Here is a 24,722-nt window from a genome sequence, read left to right as displayed (position 1 = left end):
CCTTCCCTCCTCTCCTCTCTCTCCTCCCTACCACCGTCTGTTTCTCTGACTCTCAACTGAATAATTCTTCAAAAAGATAGGTGAATATTCCATGAACTTTTTTTAAAAATTAAGAACTTCCATTCATTAAAACAAAAGGCAAAAAGACAAGTTACAAAGATGTTAGCAACATGAATAGTAAGCAAAGAATGTACTCTCCGAATACATGAGAACTCTAAGAATTCAATAAAAGACAACTCAATAGAAAAAAGTCCTCTCCAGTTGTATACAGACACTTCAAAGCAGCAGCAGCACGACAGTAAACACATATAGTAGGACTGCTATCAGAGAAATGATAAATTAAAATAAAATGCCATTTTACATCTATATCAACAAAATTAAGAAATCTGACAACACCAAGTGCTGACAAAGTTATCAAGCAATGGAAAATCTCTCAATTGACTGGTGAAAATTTATAATAATTTGACACGAACACATCAAAAAATTTGATATGATTGACTGGTTTTGAACATTTACATACCTTGAAATTTAGCAATTCTACTCTGGAGCCTATACCCTAGAAAAACACCGGCATATTTGCACTCAGAGACATAAATAAAAGCATTCACAGCAACATTGGTGGAACAGTGAAAAATCTGAAATAGAAGCAATTAAATTGATCACAGAGTCAATAATGGTTAAATAGATTGTGCTGTATTCTCATAGATACTACATAACTGTGGAAGTAAATGAATATGTGGATTATGATAACCTGGCAGGCTGGGAGAATTATATATTATGATACAAATGTTCTAAAGTTTAAAACACTAAATTATTTAGGCATGCATTTTATATATGATAAGACACATGGATCAATTATCTCATTGACAGACACAGCAATTGCAGCAGGCTGGCACAAGGCACCACTTTGAGAAAGCTCTAAAGTCCGCAAGACTGAAAAGGCATTGTTTGGAGATACACAGAACACACTAACCGTGAACTGACAGCGTACACACTGAAGTTCAAGATGCGATACCCCTGGCACGGAACAGGCAGCTTGGATAGCGGAGGGAGCCAGGTGGCCTCAATAGCATTGTGAATATTTGGTTCATTCTCCAAGTGTTTACTGGTGTTCACCTCACTGGTGTGTTTGTAACTTACAAGTGTGTTGCCTGTATTCTTTTGTCAATTATTATTTAAGTCCCTCAAACTAATATTAGTGTTGCTATGATGGCTCTTTTTTGGACTGTTGAACTGGAAGGAAGGTCACAGGTCTGAGAAGAGCTGTGTCGTGAGATAATCCACACAAACGCTCTCTGAGCTCAGCTCAGAAGGCATGGTCTCCCCAGACTCAACCTCACAAAACTTTCACAAAACGACAGAGCCAATTCTAACTCTCCATTACTTACATTTTAATTTGGTGGCTCATTTTTCAGTGTGAATCCTATCTTTGAAAAACCCTGCTCAAAAGCATATACAAGGGGTGGGCATCGGGTGGGCCTAGTGGTTAAGACGCTTGCGTGGTGAATTGGGGTGCCTTGGTCCAACTCCCAGCTCTGGATTCTGACTCTCGCTTCCTGCTACTGTGCACCCTGGGAGGCAGCAGTGATAGTTCAAGTACTTGGGTGCCTGCCAGCCCTGTGAGAGACCTGCATTGAGTTCCTGGCTTTGACCTGACATCTGTGTTTCTGCCTCTCAAATAAATACATAATTTTTTTAAAGACTAGATGTGAGCTCCAGGTGGATCATGCCTGCCAAATGCCTTCTCATTCTACCCCCATAAAACTGAAAGGAAGCAGGTGAAATGCTCCTTTGTTTAAATACATAGTTCAAACACCCAATAAATCTTTGTTATAAAAATATGTCAGAGGAATGGGCTGTGATCATTGGTGTTAAGTAATTTTAACTCAGATTGGTTTCTGTTACCATTTTCAAGGCATGTGTGACAAAACTGGAACCAGCTTCCTCATTCCAACCCCTGCCCAGCACGCCTACACAAACCTGTTCCCATCACTTCTCGTGTCCCAGCCAGTGATCTTCCGTCACCACCTACCTTTCCCTACTAGCAGAGCTGGGGGAGGGAAGGGGGTGGGTGTGGGCGGGGTTGGAGATTTAATCTGAGATAATTCGTGCAACAGGAATTCACAGGCATCCAAACTGCAATGCCTGCTGGGAAGCAGATGGGCATCAAAATTACACAGCCCCAAGTGCACATCCCCTGCTCTGCCATCGTTATTGGGGTGTCCGGTTACCAGACCTCACAGAGCCTCAGGGTCCTCATCCGCATGTGTGCCTGAGAATCCTGCACCCTAGGCTGCTGCGAGGGTTGGCTCGTGTTCCCAAGCTGTAAACACTCAGCACACGCTGGAAGGCGGTCCTTTATTTGTACTGGGTGAGTATGGTGACGTTACAGAGGCTCTTTCTAGGCTCTTGATGGAGACGATTCCCTTGCTCAGTCCTGAATGCAGATCTCTTGGCATTCCTTTTCACTGTTGAATCTGTTTCCTGAGCCGTTGCAGCCACTGAACCAAAAGCGGGCGCAAGAGTTGACCTGCTTGTCGTAGTACCAGCGGACCACGTAGTCCGTACAGGTGCCAGGCTGCAGGGCCTCCCCACACCTGGGATCTGCAGAGTGAAAAGGATCCTGTGTTAGAATTGGGGATTGAACCAAAGAATTAAAAGAATAAGAGCTTTATAGAGTTATTAAAATATTTATCCTCCGTGCACACTAACAGACTAATTGAGAAAGCATGGCTTCAAGCTAGCCAAAGAAGAGTTGGCGAATGCCGGAAATAGACCTTCACCACCAGAAACTCCACCACTAGACGGTCAGCACCTTAGAAACAGAAAAGGTTTTGATCTTCTCGAAACATCCCTGAAATGCCCATTTCCCTGAGGCAAGGGTGTGAGTTCACGGGCTAACAGTTTCATGGAGATGTGTCCACGGGAAAAGATGGGACTCCTTTCGTTTACTTTGGATTTGTTCTAAAAGTAAATGAATATTTGGGATGGAATGACTTCAGCCTCTGTGCACATTTCCTCCCAGTTTGTTCACAGAGAACATCACTCATATCACGTGTCGTTGTGCCTACTGAAAAAACGAACATTCTTTGTTTCAAAAGAAGCCAAACAGGGTTCTCTTTAATCCCAATTCTCTTTTTCAAAGAGCAGCTCTTCCAACAACTGAAAAACGTGATAGGACTTCCAAATGTCAGTTCACAGATGAATTTCAGAAATGCACCAACTGCACGAAAGCACCGCAGGGCCCAAACAAGGAAGCCACCCATACGGAGGCGGCCATCCAACCAGAGCTCCCCAGTGGGTGGATCCCTTTCATTGTGGGGTTTCCTACTTGAGGACGTCGTTCGTAGGTGGGAGAAGCCCAAAGAGAAGGCCAAGTAGGCAATGGCTCTCTGGTTCTTGAATTCTGAGAGAAGGTTTAAATGTCAAAAGCTGCTTCTCTCTACAGCAAAGCCAGCCCTCTCTCCATTGCCTTCAGTCACTTGCCCAGATTTGGAGACTGTCTTGGTTCATTTCTTTTCTAAAACGAACATCTAAATCTCCCTCTCCGGTGAAGACTCCTTGGAGCAAGTGGAAAGCAGCGGATCTGCAGTATATCTGTTACTCAAACCAAACACTGCATTCCGTGTAATTGTTTTCAAGACAATCTAAGCTTCCTTTGAGCAAGGATATTGCATCTTCCGTGTGTTCTATAGAAAATACACACTTGAGAACAGGTTTTCTGTAGATATTAACTCCATAAAAATAGGCTGATGGATCAGAATTTAGGTTTTGGCTTTTTTTTTCTTTTCTCTTTTTTGTTTAATCAAGGAATCAAAAACGCAAATGTCTACAAGTGTAAAAGAGTACAGGTGAGACAATAGGGAGCAGTAGGGTCCATGGCAAACAAGAGAACACAACCCTAAGGGCATTTATATTAAAATAATAATAAATACCTTAAGAGCTTCAAAAATTTCTAAAGACCATACTTATTGCCCAGCTATCCAGTTTCCAAATTCTGTATACAATCCAGCAGGGGAAGAATCTTCTTCCTCTCCTATTTGGAGTTACAGTATTTTCTCTCTGGGTGACATTCTAGAGACCACCCTTCTTCTGCTTTCCTCAATTTGTAGCCACAGCAGCTGATTAGCAGGTATCTCTTACCTTTGTGCACCAGACTTCCTGGCTGTAAAATCAGTGTAGGGCTTGGAGTTCTGGTCTCCACAGCCTCTGCCCCATGCAGATCAGGGCTGAGCAATGGCCCGTGGCGGGTGGCGGCCTCCAGTGAAGTAGTGGCAACCAAGCCATCTGCCCATGTAGGCTCTGAAGGTTCCTTCTCCTCGTCCGGAACTCCAGGGACACTGACCTACACACACACACACACACACACACACACACACAAAGTCACATTTTTGTTTATAAAAATACCGAGTTTAAAAAGCTACCTTGCTTTGTAGAACATTTAAGGAAAAGTTCAGCTTTCCTGCATCTCCCCAAGTCCCCGGAAGGAACTATTTCAAGTCAAAGCTCAGGAAATAACACCTTCCCCTCTGTATCACGCATTCCTGAACACCCAGGTGGAGACCTGCACACAGGGTGCGAGAGGTGTGACCTTGGGAGCCCTTTGTCTTCATTCTCTTCTTAGTCACTGCTATGAGGAGGGGAAACAATCACTAATTTCTTTACTTTTTTTTTGTCCATGGCCCTTTTCTTTCCATTTCTTAACACTGGAGAACTTAACAATATATTCCAAAACATCTGCCGTGAGCCTAATCAGTTTTAAGACTTGGGGGATTGTGGGACAATAAAGCAGGTAAAATAAAACCAGGAACAACTCCTGCCATCTATTGGACTGCATACACAAGTCTCAGCCGGACACGCCCCTGCCTGCCCTTCTCATTACCCAGATGCCAGCCAGTGCCAAAGGCTGAAGAGGCTTGGCTTCCAAGAAGTTCTGAGAAGTGTTTGCTACCTAAGGAACTCCCTGCCCTGCCCTGCCCTCTCCTCCCCTTCCCGCTCCTTCCTTTCCCTTCCCTCTTTTGTTTTGTTTTCCTTTTCTTTTCTAATTTGAGAAGCAGAGAGCTCTCTCCCGTCTACCTGTTCACTCTCCAAATGCCCACAAAAGCCAGGGCTCTGCCAGGCAAAACCGGGAACTGGAAAAACATTCCGGGTCTCCCACATAAGTGGTAGGGACCTAGCGTTGGCCTTAACAGGAAGCTCGAATCAAGAACAGAGGCAAGACCTGAACCCAGGCATTTTGATATGGGAATGAGGGTGTCCCCAGTCTTTTTTTTAAGATTTTTTATTTACGTATTTTTTTAAAGATTTATTAATTTGAAAGTCAGAGTTACACAGAGAGAGGAGAGGCAGAGAGAAAGAAGTCTTCTGTCTGATGGTTCACTCCCCAGATAGCCACAATGGCCAGAGCTTCGCCGATCCGAAGCCAGAAGCCAGGAGCCAGGAGTTTCTTCCTGGTCTCCCACGTGGGTCCAGGGGCCCAAGGACTTGGGCTATCCTCCACTGCTTTCCCAGGCCATAGCAGAGAGCTAGACTGGAAGAGGAGCAGCTGGGACTAGAACCGGTACCCATATGGGATGCCGGCGCTTCAGGCCAAGGCGTTAACCCACTGCACCACAGTGCCGGCCCCATATTTATGTGCTTAAAAGGTAGAGTTACAGAGAGGCAGAGGCAGAGAGAGAGACAGAGAAGGAGAAAGGTTCTCCATCCACTGCTTCACTCCCCAAATGGCTGCAATGGCCAGAGTTGGGCTGATCTGAAGCCAGGAGCCAGGAGTTTCCCCCTGGTTTCCCCTGCAGGTGCAGGGGCCCAAGTACTGGGGCCATTCTCCACTGCTTTCCCAGGTCAGAGCAGAGAGCTGGATCAGAAGTGGAACAGCCATGTCCAGTGTCTTAACCACCTGCAGTACACTAAACACCTGTCTCAGCAAGGTTTTCTTAATAGAGGTTACTCAGAATTTAAATCTTTACTTTGTTTAGGTTCTGAGGCCTTATACGTTACTCTTTACTTCTTGGCAGTTTAAGAATATGTGTCTTTTCTTAATCACATAATCTTTTGGGGATTTTGGTGATGGTAATAGTATTCCACAGGTCCTAAAACAAGCAAAAATAATTTTTTTATAAATGAAAATAATGTCAACAATCTTTAGATTCAATGAGATTTTAGATTCTTTAAATAAATCCATAATCATTATGGTTTGCAATTTTTATAATTTTCATCCTTATTCCAAAAGCAAATATGTTCATTGAAAGGAATTTCAGAAAATATAGAGAAGCAGAAAGAATAGAAATTTGAGATAATTCTACCTTCCAGAGACAAAAATTGTTGACTTTCAGGCATATTTTTCCCCAGACTTTTTATTTTTTAAAAATGTGTTTTTTTAAGATTTATTTTATTTATTTGACAGGTAGAGTTACAGAGAGGGAGAGGGAGGGGGAGGGGGAGGGGGAGGGGGAGGGGGAGAGAGAGAGACAGAGACAGAGAGAGAGATCTTCAATCCACTGGTTTACTCTCCCAAAGGCTGCAATAGCCAAGGCTGGGCCAGGCAGAAGCCAGGAGCCAGGAGCTTCATCCAGGTCTCCCATGTGGGTGCAGGGGTCCAAATACTTGGGCCATCTTCCACTGCTTTACCAGGTGCATTAGCAAGTAGCTGGATCGGAAGTGGAGCAGCTGGGCCTTGAACCAGCACCCATATGGGATGCTGGCATCACAGGTGACAGCTTAACCCATTACGCCATAATACCAGCTCCAAGATGCTTTTCCTATAAGCATACACTTTTTTAAACAACAGCAACAATAACAAATCGTATGTTTAACTTGGCATGGTACCTATTTTTAGTTACTAAGCTATGATCATTCTATACAGTTCACCAGGATTCTAAAGCAGTTTTAAATATATAATATACATAACCACAGTGAGTTTTTTGACTATTTCCTGGACCAAAAGAACGTGCATATTTGAGGCTTTGAGACAAAGTACCCTCCAAAATCTGTTTACAAATTTGCACACCCACTAGGAGTCTCTTTCCCTAAAATATCACCATTCCCTAGCTACTATGATTGCAAAATTAGGTATTATCAGGTTGACAGAGGAAAACTTCAGCCGCTGGACAGAGCCTCTCCACACTCTGTCCCTGCACCTGTCTATAACCTCACCCTCTTCAACTCACAGCCGCCACCTTTCGCTCCTTCCTCCTCTCCATTGCGCAGCAGGCGCTCAAAAGCAACCCTTCCAGCACAGCCTCGGAAAAGCTGGTCCCCATCTGCAAAACCTCCTGCACCACCCCAGTCAGGGCTCTTGTCCGCCTTCGAGATGATACACATTACTGTGTCTCTCCCGTCCTTGGCCCTGGTCACATGGAATTCAACCCCTAGCCCCAGTCTATGACATGGTGACAGAAGATGCCACCCCTACAAAAAATGCCACATTGGGATATTGATGGAGTTCAAGACAACTGGCAAGCAGCGGATCCAAGAAAAGCTCTCTTCCTACTCCTCTTTGCCTAAAAGCAGAACATAAATGTGTAAAGAGAGAAGTCTAGATCATCAGAGACAGCACCAGAGGGGTGCCCATCATGAACTTCACCAAGGAAACCTTGTCTTCCACTGACCCCCATCTACTGCCCTTCCCTCCATGTGCTATTCCAGAAACTCTGAGCTCCCCTCCTGTGACTTGTCACCCTCGAAAGGTTACTGTTCTGTTGATGAGATGCAAAATAAAGCTCAAGTTGTAACCATCCTTTTGGGTTCCTCATCCCTAGTGCTTCTATGTGTACACATGCTAATAACCATGTTTCTTTTTCTCTTACGAATCTGTCTCACCGTCTCAGATACACACCCCCAGCCAATGAACTTGAGATGGAAGGAGGATAAAGAAGAAATCTCCTCTCTTCCATCTTTCATCTTTCCTGTTTCATGTGTGTAAGTAGCACTTCTCCAGCAAGAGAAATTAAACCACACAACATCGTTCTTTCTTCCCTCCTTTCTCCTTTTTCTTTTCTTTTTAAATCTCCATAGCATACAAGAGGCCAACAGTAGCCACTGAATAAATTGCACAATGGGTCAGAGTCTCCGTCACTCTCATCTTGACACTGAACTTGATAAAGATGTGCAAAGAGAGGGGGTAGAGAGACAAATGTGGATTATTCATTCCCTCTAGGCATTAATGTCATCATCTTTAAGACAAGAAGAAAGATTAGGCCCCACTGTACCTCCCAACTCTGAGAGAGGAGATTTAACTCTTCCAAACTCCATTGGCAGAAAACATGCTAAATGTATGCCAGTGGGAGTCTCTGTAGAGAGGAGGGGGTGGGGAGATCCAGAGGGAAACCCACTGGACTTGGAATTCATCTGAAGCTGGAGCAGTGGACACAGGGACGCTCCGTTACTTCTGGGGTGGACGCTTGGGTGCTTGTCGGCTGGATTCCTGCACTTGTTTCTCATTCAAAAGCCTACAGATACAAGCCTGCCAATCAGCTCTGCCAGACTCTTCCTGCCGCCTGCCCGGTCCCGGAGGACAGGGCCAGCCTCAGCTTCATGCAGGGGCCCACCACAGTCAAAGATGCAAAAGAAGAGCCTCGGGGGTGGGGACCGACAACTGGAGTTCGGGATTGCTCCATGCAGCTGGACAAGCAGATGTGCTGACGTCACTGCCTTCAGCCTTCCGGCTTGTCTGTAAGAGGACGAAGCAAGCACGCAGGAGCTGAGGGGGATTCGGACTGAGCAGGCACCAGGCGATTCCTGCAGGTCTCTTGGTTTCTGGTTTCTCCTCGTAATTTACGGCCCAGTGCCTTTCACAGATCACACACAAACGCTTCCCATCTGAGCTCATGTCTGCCCTGGATGAATACTAATGATCACCTGCACTGGCCTCTGTGCTCAGACCTAGTATTCTCCCAGCAGTGGGGTCAGAGTCTCCCCCATTCAGCCGCAGGGATCTGGCCTCTGCCCGCTGGCTCCACAGCCAGCGACTTGGAGCTCCTGAGAGGAGCTGACCGGGGATACCTTGTCTTTGCCAGGTGGCTCAGCAATCGCATGTACACAGATGGAAGGCTCTTCAGCTGCCTTCCATGGGTGCTGAGCACCTTCGGGACACCTGGAGCTGGGGCTGCTCGTCCCCAACTGCCCCAGGCTTCCCGCTCTCACGGAGGGTAGAGCGCAGGATTTGTTCGTGTGTAACTTCCTCCCGCACTAGGGCGATGCTCCCGGTTCTGGCACTGTTCAGCGGACCTACTGGCTGCTGTAATGTATCCTCACAGCGGAGGACTGGCACTGTGGGGGTGACTCCCTGCCTTGACAGACAGGAAGCTGAGGCCTCAAGAAAACGGGGGACTCTCCTATGTCAGGCTTCACTTCTAAGGAATCACTCGTCATGCGACTAACCACAGGTGTAAAAGACAGCATTTCTTTCTTTCTTTCTTTTTTCTTTTTTTTTCTTTTTTGACAGGCAGAGTGGACAGTGAGAGAGAGAGACAGAGAGAAAGGTCTTCCTTTTGCCGTTGGTTCATCCTCCAATGGCCGCCGCGGTCGGTGCGCTGCAGCCGGCACATAATGCTGATACAAAGCCAGGAGCCAGGTGCTTCTCCTGGTCTCCCATGGGGTACAGGGTCCAAGGACTCGGGCCATCCTCCACTGCACTCCTGGGCCACAGCAGAGAGCTGGACTGGAAGAGGAGCAACCAGGACAGAATCCGATGCCCTGACCGGGACTAGAACCCAGGGTGCTGGCGCTGCAGGCAGAGGATTAACCTATTGAGCCGTGGCGCCGGCCAAAGACAGCATTTCAAGATCACCTGCATCAAACATGCATCCCAGTTTCTGAAATAACAAGTGCTGTGGTCCAGCACCGAGACCACAAGGCCGTGTCCCAGCTCAGGTGACAGCGTATGTTGCTGCTCCTGTTTTCTCTTCATTGGGACAGGAGCATTTCCTATCCTAAGGACAGTAAGTCTATTATTAGCATTATACAAGGGTGCCCGAGCACCTGCACACGACAATAACACTAACAATTTGTTGTTACACAAGGTTGTATCCAACAATTTGAATTGTTTGACCTCCACAATGAGATTATTAATTTCATTTCATAAATTAGTCAAATGGTGGTATTGATCAATACAAACATACCTGGGTAGGTGATTTGTCAAGGCCACTTATAAAATACAAAATCTGACAGCAGGAAAGCAACATAATTTTCCCATCAGTGAAGAAACTGAAATAAACTGAACACTAGGTGCTGAAAGTTTCAAGAGCATTGATCATAGCCTTTGATTCAGCCACTTCACTTATCACTCGATATGATATGATTGAGCAACTACATAATGTTCCTTGCATAGAACATTAGAAGAAAATATAGATGCACTCAAACATGTTATTTTTCCAGCTGTACTATCCCAGAGGCTTGGCACCAGGTTAAAATATGCCATCGGGCCGGCGCCGCGGCTCACTAGGCTAATCCTCCGCCTTGCGGCGCCGGCACACCAGGTTCTAGTCCCGGTCGGGGCGCCGGATTCTGTCCCGGTTGCCCCTCTTCCAGGTCAGCTCTCTGCTGTGGCCAGGGAGTGCAGTGGAGGATGGCCCGAGTCCTTGGGCCCTGCACCCCATGGGAGACCAGGAGAAGCTCCTGGCTTCGGACTGGACCAGCTCCAGCCATTGCAGCCATTTGGGGGGTGAACCAGCGGGTGGAAGAGCTTTCTTTCTGTTCCTCTGTCTCCGTGTCTGTAACTCTACCTTTCAAAGAAATGAAAAAAAATTAAGAAAAATAAAAGAAAGAGAGACACGGAAAGGAAAATGGGACTTCTAAGAGAACTGTTTTCTTGTTTTGCAATATTACTTAGAGTGTACTTGGGAGCAATCTAAGAAATGAAAGTTTTGACAGATTCCCTTCATTTTAGATGTTTGGATACTGCAATTACATTTATTAGAGGCAGTGGTGAGTGCAGAGAGACATAAAAATGTTTTTGTATTTGTGAGTGCATTTACTGCATATTTACACTAGGGTATTTCACAAAGCTCATGGAAAACCAAACTGAAATACAAGTGTATTTTGGTGCAAAAGTTTTTTGCAATTCATGAATGGGGGTCTTTAAAAACTTTATAAGGGGAATGGGCATTTGCACAGTGGGTAAGACACCACTTGGCATGCCCACATCCCACAGCAGAGAGCCTAGGTTCAAGTCTTGGCTCTGCTTCGGATTCCAGATTCTGGCTAACACACACCAAACGAGGCAGCAGGTGATGGCTCAAGTGTTTGTGTCCCTGCCACCCAAGTGCAAGATCCAGATTAAGTTTCTGGCTCAGCCTACCCCTGGCTGTTGTGGGCATGTGATAAGTGAACCAGATAAAAAATCTCTGTCTATCCATTTCTGTCTTTGTCTCTTGCTTTTCAAATAAGCAAAAATAAATGAAATCTAACAGTTCATTGAAAATGTGCATTGTGGCCAAACAGCTGCATAATGTTGAAAAGTCACTGAACTATATAAAAATTGCAGTATCTTCAAAATCAGGAAAAAATGGTTTTGCATCAAAATAACCTTATATTTTAATCTCATTTTCCTCTAAACTCTGGGGTACCCTCACAGATTTAGATGTGGATATAAATACATTAATGTATCTTCAGGCTAAATATTAGGAAATTAATTATTTAAAACTTCAGTTTTGCCTTGGTGCAGTCAGCCAGAGTAAGAAAGCCTAGAGACAAGATGCATTATCCAGGTTCAAGATCATGGCAAGCTCTTACCATCTTAATCATTAGCACCCCTAGAAAGACCTAGCAGATGCCCAGTTTCCTCCTCCATATGACTCTTAGCTACCAAGCGACACTATTTACCCATCACTCTTCTTATGCTCTTCCCTCACCAGCCACTAGAATGCTTCATCTGTCATAGCCTGCTAGTGTCACTTGTCTCATGGGGCTGTCAGATGCCCTGGGACATGAGACCAGAGGCATGTCCATTCTGTGACCCTCAGGCACTCAATATGGTGCAAACTCAACTATTTCCTTGCAGAAGTCCTACTCTTCCTCCATATGGTATTTTAATCCATCCCACCCTAAAGCTAGAAATCCAATAGTCACACCAAAACTGCTAAATCCTTCTAGTTCTACCCTATGATCGACTTTCAGAACTGCTACAACTCGATTTTATTCCCTCTCTTAGGGCCTCATTGTTTCCCACCTGGACTACCACACCTTGAACCCAGCCTCCGGTCTCCCCAGCTCTTCTCTTGGTTATCTTGACACTGCGTCCAGCGTTTTTGGCTTCTGTGAACCAAATGCAACCTTTCCTTTAAAAATGCCTCTTTTGGTGTAGCAGGTGAAGCTGCCACCTGCAGTGCCGGCATCCCATATGGGTGCGACTCCCGGCTGCTCCACTTCCAATCCAGCTCTCTGCTATAGCCTGGGAAAGCAGTGGAAGATGGCCCAAGTCCTTGGGCCCCTGCACCTCTGTGGGAAACCAGGAAGAAGCTCCTGGCTGCTGACTTCGGCCTGTCCCATCCCCGGCTGTTGCGGCCATTTGGGGAGTGAACCAGTGGATAGAAGACCTCTCTCTGTCTCGACCTCTCTCTGTCTAACTCTGCCTTTCAAGTAAACAAATAAATCTTAAAAACAAACAAAAAGAATAAACCAATGGATAGGCACTCAATCAATCTCCCTCCCCCTCTCTCTGCCTTTCAAATAAACACAAATAAATAATTTTTAAAAATCACCTTTGTTGGCTCTCGGCTGCCTGGCTATGAACCAAGTTTACGCTCCGCAGCTGAACACATGAAGCGATCACAATTAGTCCTCAGATTATCTACCCAGCTTTTTTTTTTTTTTTTTTTTTTGACAGGCAGAGTGGACAGTGAGAGAGAGACAGAGAGAAAGGTCTTCCTTTGCCCGCGCACCGCGATGATCCAATGGCAGGAGCCAGGTACTTTTCCTGGTCTCCCATGGGGTGCAGGGCCCAAGTACTTGGGCCATCCTCCACTGCACTCCCTGGCCACAGCAGAGGGCTGGCCTGGAAGAGGGGCAACCGGGACAGAATCTGGCGCCCCAACCGGGACTAGAACCCGGTGTGCCGGCGCCGCAAGGCGGAGGATTAGCCTAGTGAGCCGCGGCGCCAGCCTATCTACTCAGCTTTAACTCTTACTGTTCAGCACACACACCCTGGGCTGCAATTAGCCTGAGCTGCCCGTCCTTCTTCAAAGCCATGCAATTTGGAATGTCCCATTGCCCACATGCTCCCCCTGCTACAAACGCCATTCCCTCCACTAATGTGGCTCAATGCCACCTCCTCTGTGAAGTCCTCCATTGTCTCCATTGTGTTCCTGTCCTTCCATCATGCATACATTAAAACCTGAATCCCAAGGGTGAAGGCATTTGGAGGTGCCACTGTGGAAAACAGCATGGAGATTTCTTTAAAAACTAGAAATAGACCTGCCATATGCCCCAGCAATCCCACTACTGGGTATATACCCAAAAGACACATGGTATCAAAGAGACAACCATGCCACCATTTGTAGCAGCACTGTTTACAATAGGCAAAATGTGGAATCAGTCAAGGTATCCATCATAAGCTGAATGAATAAAGAAAGAAAAATATACACACACACATATAAAATAGAGCATTGTTCAGCTATAAAAAAGAATGAAATCCTAATCAGAATGGATGCAACTGAAGGGCATCACGTTGAGTGAAGCAAGCCGGACACAGAAAGACAAACTTTGCAGGTTCTCCCTCGTGTGTGGGAGCACAAATAGTCTTAATTAAAAAATAAAAACAACAACATCAAAAAAGAAATGCCTGTGTATATCAATTTTACTGCTAATATAGCATTTTGTCAAATTTTATTTTATTTTTTTGAATCTCATGCCAGACTGGTCAAAAAATAAATGTTGTGAATGGCTTTACTTTATGTCAGAAAACTAAATCCTGAGTAGAGTATTTCTTAGGTTGCCCAGCAAAGGGACCCAGCCTCATGGTAATCTTGAAGTCAGCGATAGGGCATGAAGGAAGTACAGCTGAGCAACAGCAAGGAGTCAGAGCAATTGGTAGAAATCTGGATATAATTATCAATTGCTTCATCTTGGAAATGGATTTAGACTTCATTGATGGCCCTGCAGTTAATGCCAACTGCTTGCTTGCAGCAGGACTAATGCGAAGGAGTGAAACCTAAAGAACCAAAAAGAGATGCTGAAGTGTTCTAGATGAAGTTTATGCAATTAATTATGCATTGGTTCAGAAGATCCTCTACATCCATGGCTTAGGATGGACAAATACTGTTCTCCTTGGAAAGTGCAAATAGTACCACAAGATAAATTGATTATGACCTCATCCTTAATTCATGCACACATACTCAGCTGAGCACTTTAAATAAGCGATAGAGGTCATAAGTTAAATACAAGCAGTGAGGGGCATCGAAATTCATGGAAAATTGGAATTAAAAGAAACTGCATATTTTCTGGACCCTTTGAAGCCCTACTGTATTTTGGTTGAAAATATTTTAACTTAAGTGAGATTAATACATTTGCTCAATATTGGATTAGAAACTGGACTTTGCTTGGCACTGGATTATTTATTTGGCTTGAAATGTGGGTTTCCAAACTGGCTATGTAAATCGATGGGAAGATATACAGTGAGCACAAATATAAACAAATACAGTCCCATGTTTATTATTTTTACTAGGTTCCCCAGAACAGGTATACAAGTGGAATGAGGAGGTAATATATAATAACTTTCTAGGTTATGACACCGAGGTGGAGGGCCTGAAAGCTACAAAATAATGGGAAGTGAGAAGTATCTTCACTACATCCCTTACGAGGCAGCATTCATCAACATATTTGTGGTGTTTACATCTGTTATTCACCATTGTTCTTTTCCTACTGAAGTCAATGGAGTTGACTAAAAAGAAATTGAAGTCTGATGAGTGACTCCTGTAGTCTATGCCCTTCAGCATGGCATCGCAGTCCTGATTCCTCGATGGTGCTGCATCCAGCTACTGAGCTGGGTGTGCTCCGGGCCTCTGTCTAACTACAGTTAGCTGAATCCAGATGCTCGAATACTGCTGCACTTGCTCATGAATCCTCCGTGCACAGGAAGCCTTCACGAAAGGACTGTGCAGGAACTTCACTGAACTAGGGGACAGGGCACGACAGCTGTGTGCAGGCTAGCCAGGGGACATCCATATGTGCAACAGAAATCAACCTAGACTTGCTTTAGTTATAACTTCGTGGGCAAGGGGCTACAGCACCCAGTTAGCTATAACTATTAGAGGCTCCCTTGTTTTTACCCAAAAGAACCTAACAGTCGCTCATGATCTGATTGGCCCAGGTCCATCCCCGGAAGCTTGCCATGAGGACAGACACATTCGGCTCAGTTCGTGCAGGAGGTAGTTCTTCTCAAGCAACGTGACTGGGAGCTTGAACACACAGTCTCCCTTCCAGTCCCCACTCTGAGCACACCGTGGCTCGCAGGCTGGGAGGGTGTCACTTGAAAAACCCTCAAGAGAGTACAGAGTGGGGAGCAGGTGCGCAGATGGGAGAGAGAGCTGTAGTCTGGTACCAAGGAACCTGAAAGCATGATCAGCGGGTGAAGACAAGCAGTGCTGCGTTCGCTATCCCAGTGCACGTGACAATGTGGCCATGGCAGTGGTATGCTATAAACTAGCATTTTCAATGCTGAATTTTAAAAGATCTATAAAATAGGGCCTTTTTAAAAATCACAGTTTCATGTTTATTCCAGAGCTATCAACTGGAAGTCTGGATTTGAGGTGCTAAAACTGAGAACTAAGAGCCTGAGAATTCCCCAGCTGATCCTTGACCACACCAGGCAAGACGGCCTCTGGTGATACAGACAGAACGCACCACTATCGGTCCACAGAGCAGACAAGACAGCCACCTACCGATGCCAAAACTTCCTTCCACGGCTCCGGAGTGGATTCACTGAGTTTTCCCCCTGACATCCCAAGTCCAGGTTGAAGAGCAGGAGAACCAAAAACTTCATAAAAGTATTTATCAAACTTCTTACAAATTTTCCGAGACAATCTTTGCTTCAGCATTTCTTAGAAGTGAAAAAGGGAGATGAAATGAAAAATTACTTAAAATCTAGTCTTGAACTTAGAATTTCTACATCCTCTGTAAGAGATCACCTAAAATAAATTAATTTAATAACATGTGCACAAAGAGGCAACAGAATTATCTTATTGATTGTTTGCCCAACAAATCACTTAACTGTGAATTACTCTATGCCAAAAGCTAACCTCATCCATAAGAAGTTGAACAGAGGGGTGAGTGTTTGGCACAATGGTTAAGACACTGCTTAGCACACCTGCATTCCATATCAAAGGGCTTGGTTGAGTCCTGCCCCCCCCCCCTTATCCAGCTTCCTTCATTGTACACCCTGGGAAGCAGCAGGTGTTGATGCCCATATTGGGGTTCCTGCCACCCCTGTGGGAAACCCAGTTGGAGGTCCAGCATCCTTGCTTCAGCCTGGCCTAGCCCTGGCTGTGGCAGGCATTTGGGCAAGATCTCTCTTTTTCCTCCTCCTTTTCAAATAAAAGGAAAATACACAGATGAAATTTTTTTCAAAAAAGAAGCTGAATAGGCTATATTTCTGATTTTAGCACTAGCAAAAGGCCAGGCACTTTAAAAATACATTCCTCACTGGTTCTTGCTTCTAACAAATTATTAATGCCTTCAAATAAGAGAATAAAGTTCTTCAGTCATTAAAATATAATTTTTCCCGGGAATGTATAATTCTTGGGCCATTCCACCACATGAACAGCCCGGTGGGATGGATTGTAGCCAATAAACCCGCCGGTCACCTACATGGGTGACGAGGAGTTAGAACCCCAGGTTAGAAAGCCCTGGAGAAGGAGGGGAGGTGAACATGGAAGCTCCTGAGCCGGCTGTGCCGCCCTGGGGCAGGCAGCGCCTGAAGCCCCAAGCGTCTGCGCTCAGCGCGTCGGGAGGCTGGAAGGCACAGCGGAGCCCCCAGCGGAGCCCCGCTGAAGCCTCTCCCTTCACACGCTTGCCAGGTACATGCCCTATCAGGGTGAGTCATCAGTTTCCAAATAACTGGAGTGTATTTCCTGTGAACCGACACTGACCATGATTTAATTGCAGATGAGTCAGCATCTTGGGCTGCCTCATTAGTAAATACCAGTTATGGTGAAAGGGTAAAATTAGCATATGGAGCTCATGGATTAACACTGACTGCATGGGGACGAGCTAAAGGTTATTCTTTGTGATAAATTTCTGACATCAACCTATCTACTCACTGCTTTCTGCGTTTCACTAAAACAGAATAGAAAATCCCAGGTACTTGTGTTTCTCATCTCTTTCCATTACCATAACACCTCATTCAATGCTTTATTTTAATTCTGGGGTTGTGTTTTGTCTTGCCGCTGGCTTGCTCCACCATTCATTCCAGTTAGGTAACTTTCTGGACATGAACCGATCTTAGCAGTCCCTCCAAGTCCTATTCTCTCTCTTCAATCCCTGTCCATGGAGCAGGGACACTGGAGGTGAACAACTCCGAGTCCGACTCAGCATTTGCTGCGTGTGAATAAAAACAACGGATGTACCCTCTAAAGCCAAAGATGCCTTCCGGGGTTCGTGCGCTACAATTGAACCCTGGCGTGAACCTTGGGAGCCTTTTGATTTCCTGCTGTGGTCCAGCTGGTCCAGTGATGGGACACCCGGAAGAACAGCATCAATTCCTTCTCCCGGGGAAGCCAGGCTTACCTTGCAGGGCAAAGAAGTTGTCAAACAGAGAGACGTGTTGCGGGTCAGTAGCAATCAAAATCATTTCCCGGTGGAACATGTCAAAGTTGGGGTCATTTTTCATCACCACCCCAATTACAAATGTCTCCACACTGATGTTCCGGGCTTCCTTCACCACCTCAGTCAGGTTCTTTGGATCTCGGGAATCTCTCTGCCCATCGGTGATGACCAAGGCCACCTTCTCTATGCCTGGCCTTGCATCCTTGAACATGTTGTTGGCTGCTTGGAGAGCCGTGGCTGTGTAGGTGCCTTCCCCCAGGTATTGCATGTTGTCCACGGCCAGCTTGAAGTCATCCTTGCTGGAGAAATGCTTCAAATTGGCCACCTCCTCCACCTGATGGCTATAGTTGATTATGCCAATGCGGGTTGTGGCAAGGTCTACGGCAATCCGGTCAGCCAGAGTCTTCACCAGATCTTTGACGATCTGGAAGTTCTTTGGCCCCACACTTTCCGAGCTATCAATCACAAACACCAGCTCTAGGGAGGGCACCTGGCATTTGGGCCCGCAACCTAAACGATAAACGAAAAAATCAAAGCATTGCAGACTGAGTGCATCATAGTGGCGGGGGGGGGGGGGGGGGTGAGAAGAGAAAGGATGCACCTGAGGCCTGAATATCAATTTTTCTTTTCTGTGACTGTAAAAATAGCTGACAAATGGGACTTGTGTTGTGGTGTAGTGGACCAAGCCTCCACCTGTGGCACTGGCATCCCATATGGGTGCCAGTACATGTCCTGGCTGCTCCTCTTCTTATCCAGCTCTCTACTATGGCCTGGGAAAGCAGTAGAAGATGGCCCAAATGCTTGGGCCCCTGCACCTGTGTTGGGGCCCTGGGGGAGGCTCCTTCTCCTGGCTTCAGATTGGTCCAACTCCAGCCATTGTGGCCATTTGGGGAGTGAACCAGTAGACAAAAGACCTTTCTCTCTGTCTCTCCCTCTCTCTGTAGCTCTGCCTCTCAAATAAATAAATCTTTAAAAAAAAATAAAAATAAAAATAACTGACAATTGCCTCCCTTCTGGTTCCTAGACTTGACTCTTTTTCAAACATAACATCCTAGGAAAAAACATACTGTCTTTGATAAAATAACAAATATCTACGGGCTCATTTCTTAGATTACAATATAAAATACTTTGAAAGAGTGAGCATGCTCTATGTAGGCCTTCTTAAATACATTCCTCTCCTTCTCTCAAAAGGTAACCACCGCCCTAAATTTGTTTTTCATCATTCCTCCATATGGATTTAATCTAAATCTGAAAGTTGATGTCCCAGCCTTCTACCATATTGCTCCATGGAAATGGAGATTTGCTCACTGGCATGGCCAATAGATGAAATAATGGGATGACAGTGTCCACCGTGCAGGAAGGGTTGGGTGCTTCAGCTGTGCACAGACACACCTCCCCTAACTGCTGTGGGTCATGTCTCTGTCCTCCACAGTGACAATTATGGAGACTTCCTGGTTCTCAGGGAGCCTTGCACTTTGTCCAGATTATGAAAGTTTTGAGGGGAGTCGCCCTACACAGAACTGGTCACTGGTCAATTTCTCCTTAGGTCAACAAACAACCATTCAAAACCAGCACCAGAGTGAGCAGGAAACACAAATGATCAGGCACTGCTTCTGGATTTGTACACTCACGTTGCCCAACAACCTGCTGTAGAAAATCATCAGGAAACCATGTGCTGTTTTCCCGGGGCTTCCAGATGCCAGAAGCCACAGAAAGCCAGGCTATTCTTAAGTTCAGAAAGGGGGCGGGGGCAAACCAATTCCAGGACCCTGTGTACAGAAGGACAGTGATGTCCCTCCCATTTTTTTTTTAATTTATTTGACAGGTAGAGTTATAGACAGTGAGAGAGAGAGAGACAGAGAGAAAGGTCTGCTTTCCATTGGTTCACACCCCAAATGGCCGCCACGGCCAGCACTGTGCTAATCCGAAGCCAGGAGCCAGGTGCTTCTTCCTGGTCTCCCATGCAGGTGCAAGGTCCAAGGACTTGGGCCATCTTCTACTGCTTTCCTGGGCCACAGCAGAGAGCTAACTGGAAGAGGAGCAATCGGGACTAGAACCTGGCACCCATATGGGATGCTGGCGCCACAGGCGGAGGATTAACCAAGTGAGCCACGTCGCCAGCCCCATCCCTCCCACTTTAAACACTAATGTTGGGGCTGGCGCTGTGGCTCAGTGGGTTAACACCCTGGCCTGAAGTGCAGGCATCCCATATGGGCACCGGTTCTAGTCCTGGCTACTCCTCTTCCGATCCAGCTCTCTGCTATGGCCTGGGAAAGCAGTAGAAGATGGCCCAAGTCCTTGGGCTCCTACACCCACAAGGGAGACCTGGAGGAGGCTCCTGGCTCCTGGCTCCGGATTGGAATAGCTCCGGCCATTGTGACCATCTGGGGAGTGAACCAGTGGATGGAAGACCTGTCTCTATCTCTGTCTCTGTCTCTGTCTCTCTCTCTCTCTCCCCTTCCCTTCCTCTCTCCCTCCCCTCCCCTCCCCTCTCCTCTCCTGTGTAACTCTTTCAAATAAATAAATAAATCTTAAAAAAAAAAAAACAATGTTTCCTTCATTGTTATTCTGTTCATCTCCTGCCTATTGACGAATTTCTTTCCCTGACTTCCTCTATTTTAAGTCTAAGTCTTTCAGCCTGAAGCATTTAGACATAGTTGCAAATCATGGCGACCCCTGCCTCTGCTTTCCTGCTCCGACAAGTGCAACCCCAGAGATTCAGAACGACTTCTTGGCTTCAGGAAAAACATGAATATCAGAGCCACCAACCAGGCCAACTCAGATACCAGCTGGGCTCTGGCAGTCATATTTCCTTTGTGGGGTTTTTCTTCCCAAGCGCAGGTAAATGCCACTGTGGGCAAATAGCCATGGTGTTTACCAAACATCCAGCTGCCCACACCCCCTAGGCTGGTACCTTCACGCTCTTTTTTTTTTTTTTTTTTTTTTTTTTTTTTTTTTTTTTTGACAGGCAGAGTGGACAGTGAGAGAGAGACAGACAGAGAGAAAGGTCTTCCTTTGCCGTTGGTTCACCCTCCAATGGCCGCCGCGGCCGGCGCGCTGCGGCCGGCGCACCGCGCTGATCCGATGGCAGGAGCCAGGAGCCAGGTGCTTTTCCTGGTCTCCCATGGGGTGCAGGACCCAAGCACCTGGGCCATCCTCCACTGCACTCCCTGGCCACAGCAGAGGGCTGGCCTGGAAGAGGGGCAACCGGGACAGAATCCGGCGCCCCGACCGGGACCAGAACCCGGTGTGCCGGCGCCGCAAGGCGGAGGATTAGCCTAGTGAGCCACGGCGCCGGCCCCTTCACGCTCTTTAACCAGCCTGGGTAGACCATGCTCCAGGAATCCCATGGCCTCTCTGGCTGCTACCTTTCTGTTTCTCACTGACTTTGGAAATGAGCTTCACACTTTCCACCATCTGAATTATCACACATCTTCTGGATGAGCACACCATCTCACCATAGTGAGCTGCTACTTTAAAGCGATGGGTGGATTTTGGTAATCAAATCTTACCGCATATTTCAACAATAAGTTTGATGATTTCTTCTCTCTGGAGGAAAATAAGAAAACCATATTAGCATTGAAGATATGACTATAATATGTTTTCTTGTAGTCATAAGAGATATGTCTTATTACAATCAGCATTGGGCCATTTGACTTACTCCTTCCACTGCAGAAAATAATATAGCATGGAAGTTAGAAGTCGGATGTAATATGTCATAACTGAAATGGGTATGAGCTATAAAACTTAACAGCTCAGACTTTTGGAATTCAAACAGCAGCTCTAGCATTTATCAGCTGTGTGACCTTGGCCATCAGGTGACCTAGCATTGTCTGTGACCCAGGGCTGTGGTGTAGATTAAGTGAGGCGAACGCACACAGAGCCCCCACTAAGCACTCCCTCCAATGGCATGGTGCAGCATGTGCAGTCAGTTTTACGATTTAAACCGTGTGTGCAGAGCAATCAAGACTTGCACCAGGGCCTAATGAGAACCTACTCTATGGTGTATCCCTCCCTCCCCATCACGGTACTATGCCCCAGTTAAGCAAGCTCCCTCCTCAGCTTCTGAATACTCTAACTTGGGCTCTTCTAGAAAACGCTCCTGTGTTCCCAAATGCTCTTCCCTTGACCTGCTGCCATCGGCTCCCTTAGAAGCCTCCTGGGAACCACAGGAAAACCTACCCTGTGCAGCATGTTTACTGGCCACTAGGATGAGACTACACAAGGCAAGATGCTACATTTACCAAAGACGTGCAGCCAAAAGGGACAAGTCATGGAAATGCAGATCTCAGCAGGAAGGTGCAGCGGGCCCAGTCTAAGAAAATAAAGCTTAACAGGTGCAATAATAAAGTCTGGAATTGACACTTTGAGATTCAATGATTATTTACAGCCCCTGTCTCTACTGTTGAGGAATAGTGTTTTTTTTTTTTTTCCTCATGCTATTTGTTGAACTCTTTACTAACTGTAAGGTTAATCTTATGAGCATAAAGTAAATAGAAAATAAATCTTTGGAAAAATTAAGAGTGGGAATAGGAGAGAGAGAAGGAAGAAGGGTGGGAGCACTGGCAGGAGGAGGGTAGGGTGGGAAGAATCATTATGTTCCTAAATCTGTATATATGAAATGCATGAGGTCTGTATACCTTAGTTTTTCAAAAAGTTTTAAGAGCAATGACAGAACTGGAGTAGAGGCGACATAGCTGTTGACATGGTTTACTGGTAGTGTATATGGGGACTCCCTAGGACATTTCAATATAATTTAATACTTTTATTATAAGCTGAATATAGCCAAATGACTCCAAGTTGCTATTTAAGAAGAATTCCCAATATGATGCTGAATTACATTAATAGAATTATGTAAAATGAGAATTCAACGCCTATCTGTTTTTTAGGCCTTATCATTTGTTTCCAAATTTAGAGAGACCTTTAATAAATCTAAAACTAGAACATGTATAGAAAGAGTATATGTATTTGTACATTTATATTAACTGCATGTAGAAATATCTATGTATTTCTGTTTAACATTTTGTACTTGGAGATATATTACAAGCTTTATGACTAGCTTTTCACTTAGATCGTAATTACTTTCTCACATTAAGTAGTCTGGAAACTATATCACCAAAGTCAAATGCATGACCACTTTAAAGCTCTTTAAAGCCCATTACCAAACTAGACTTCAGAGAGTCGTAGGAACAGAAACCTCCAACAGCAGTATCTAAGAAAACTTGTTTTATTTTAGATATATAATACTAGTTATTATATAATCTTTGCCACTTGGCAGAACAAACTATCTCATTGTTTTAAATTGTATTTATTCCATTTTGAGGCTAACTTTTGTTCCATGTGCTGATTTCCAAGTTGTATTGTCTATTATTGTATACTCTTTTCATGCCCTTTGTCTATGCTTCCTAATGGAATGTTTGCCTCTTGTTGATTCGTAAGAGCAAGGTATATACATTGACAATGGATTTTCTTTCTTTTCAACATGTTTTTATTGTATAAAGAGGTTTAAAATGCTTTAAGTAGTCACATATATCAATCTTTTCCTCACATTCTTTTAAGTGACTGGAATAATTCAGTCTTTCCATTTAAACTTGGCACCAATGCTGAAAAATTAATCAAAGGATTCACAAAGTAGTAGTAGGAAGTAGACAACAACTTGGAAGAGCTTGGCAGAGCCAAGGAAATGTGCTGATCTGCTGGAAATCCCAGGGGTGGGAGGATGCAGTGGGACTGTGGTCCACAGAGGTGGATTCTCTCAGCATCAGGGCAGGCAGCAGAGGACAGGGGAGAGGAGAGGAAGAGCGTTCCAGCCAAGGGGAACAGCATTCACACAACACACACTGCTGTACAGTATTTGAGTAAATTTATGACTCAGAAAAAAAAACAAATAAGAAATGGAGACGAGAGAAGGAATCTAAAAGGCCTTGGTATGAAGTTGGTCCTGGACAGAGGGTACACCAGAGAAGAGTGCTGGTAGCTTTATTTAGCAGAAATAATCAAGGCAGCTAACTGGGAGGGTTAAGGTTTCTAAATAGTTCTGGAGAAGAAAACGAGACCAGAAAACTGTGGTGGTAGTGGTAGAGTGGCCGAGTAGAGGGGACGTTGCAGAGGGAGAGTGAAGGGAGCTGGTGAGTAACTGGAAGGAAGGATGAGGGAGAGAGGAGTCCAAGAGGAAGCAGCTTATGGGGTGATGCCTGGTGCAGTGAAGATGCTGCTTGGGAGACCCACATCCCACATCAGAGTCCCTGGTGTGCATCCCAGCTCCACTTCTGATCCACCTTCCTGCTAATGCGCATCCTGCAAGACCCATATCCCACATCAGAGTCCCTGGGTGTGTGTTCCAGCTCCACTTCTGATCTACCTTCCTGTTAATGCGCACCCTGGGAGGCAGCAGCTGATCACTCAAGGACATGGGCTCCTGCCGCCCATGTGGGAGACACAGATCAAGTTCCTGGCTCCTGCTTTTGGCCTGACTCAGCCCCAGCTATTGTAGGCGTCTGGGGAGTCAATCAGTGAATGGAAGATTGATCTCACTACCTCTCTCGCTCGCTCGCTCTCTCGCTCTTTTTCCTCCTCCTCCTCCTTCTCTTCCAACTTCCCTGTTTTTCAAATAAGTATAATTTGTCAAACATTAAGAAGAGATAGATGACTGCTCTGAAATAAGGAGGCGTGTGATAGGGGCAGGCTCATGAAGATGACGGGGCCTGGCTTGGGCCGGGCAGTTTGCAGCCCCTGTAGGACGTCCAGCCGCAGATGTCTCGTGGGTGATAACACACATGATCTGGTGTTTTAGGGCGTGGTATATGCTGGAAGCAGATTTTAGAAACTTACAGTTGACTGTGCAAGCAGGGACTGCAAAGGAGATTATGCGGAGCTGGGCTTTTCGGCCTGTGTTAGCCAGTGTGCCGGCCACTCTTCCCCAACTCTTTTGATAAATATATTCTTTCCATTTTTATATATGAAAT

At 45.6% G+C, this 24,722-nt stretch overlaps 1 protein-coding gene across 2 annotated transcripts in view; it reads right to left on the bottom strand.

Moving 5' to 3' along the window:
• Positions 1-479: 479 nt before the first annotated feature.
• The window catches only part of COL28A1 (collagen type XXVIII alpha 1 chain), a 195,040-nt gene continuing 170,797 nt past the window's right edge, over positions 480-24,722 (bottom strand). For both annotated transcript variants that reach the window (XM_008261700.4, XM_051852947.2), the window contains exons 31-35: positions 21,270-21,306; positions 17,719-18,267; positions 15,876-16,033; positions 4,144-4,345; positions 480-2,604 (exon numbers count right to left, since the gene is read on the bottom strand). In XM_008261700.4, coding sequence (XP_008259922.3) covers positions 2,432-2,604; positions 4,144-4,345; positions 15,876-16,033; positions 17,719-18,267; positions 21,270-21,306 — 1,119 coding nt within the window. In that variant the 3' untranslated portion in view covers positions 480-2,431. The remainder of the gene's footprint in view (positions 2,605-4,143; positions 4,346-15,875; positions 16,034-17,718; positions 18,268-21,269; positions 21,307-24,722) is intronic.

The sequence above is a fragment of the Oryctolagus cuniculus genome, chromosome 16 (assembly GCF_964237555.1).
Source record: "Oryctolagus cuniculus chromosome 16, mOryCun1.1, whole genome shotgun sequence".
Lineage (NCBI taxonomy): Eukaryota > Metazoa > Chordata > Mammalia > Lagomorpha > Leporidae > Oryctolagus > Oryctolagus cuniculus.
Note: the sequence above shows the minus strand (reverse complement) of the source record. Positions and strands in the feature narration are given on the sequence as shown.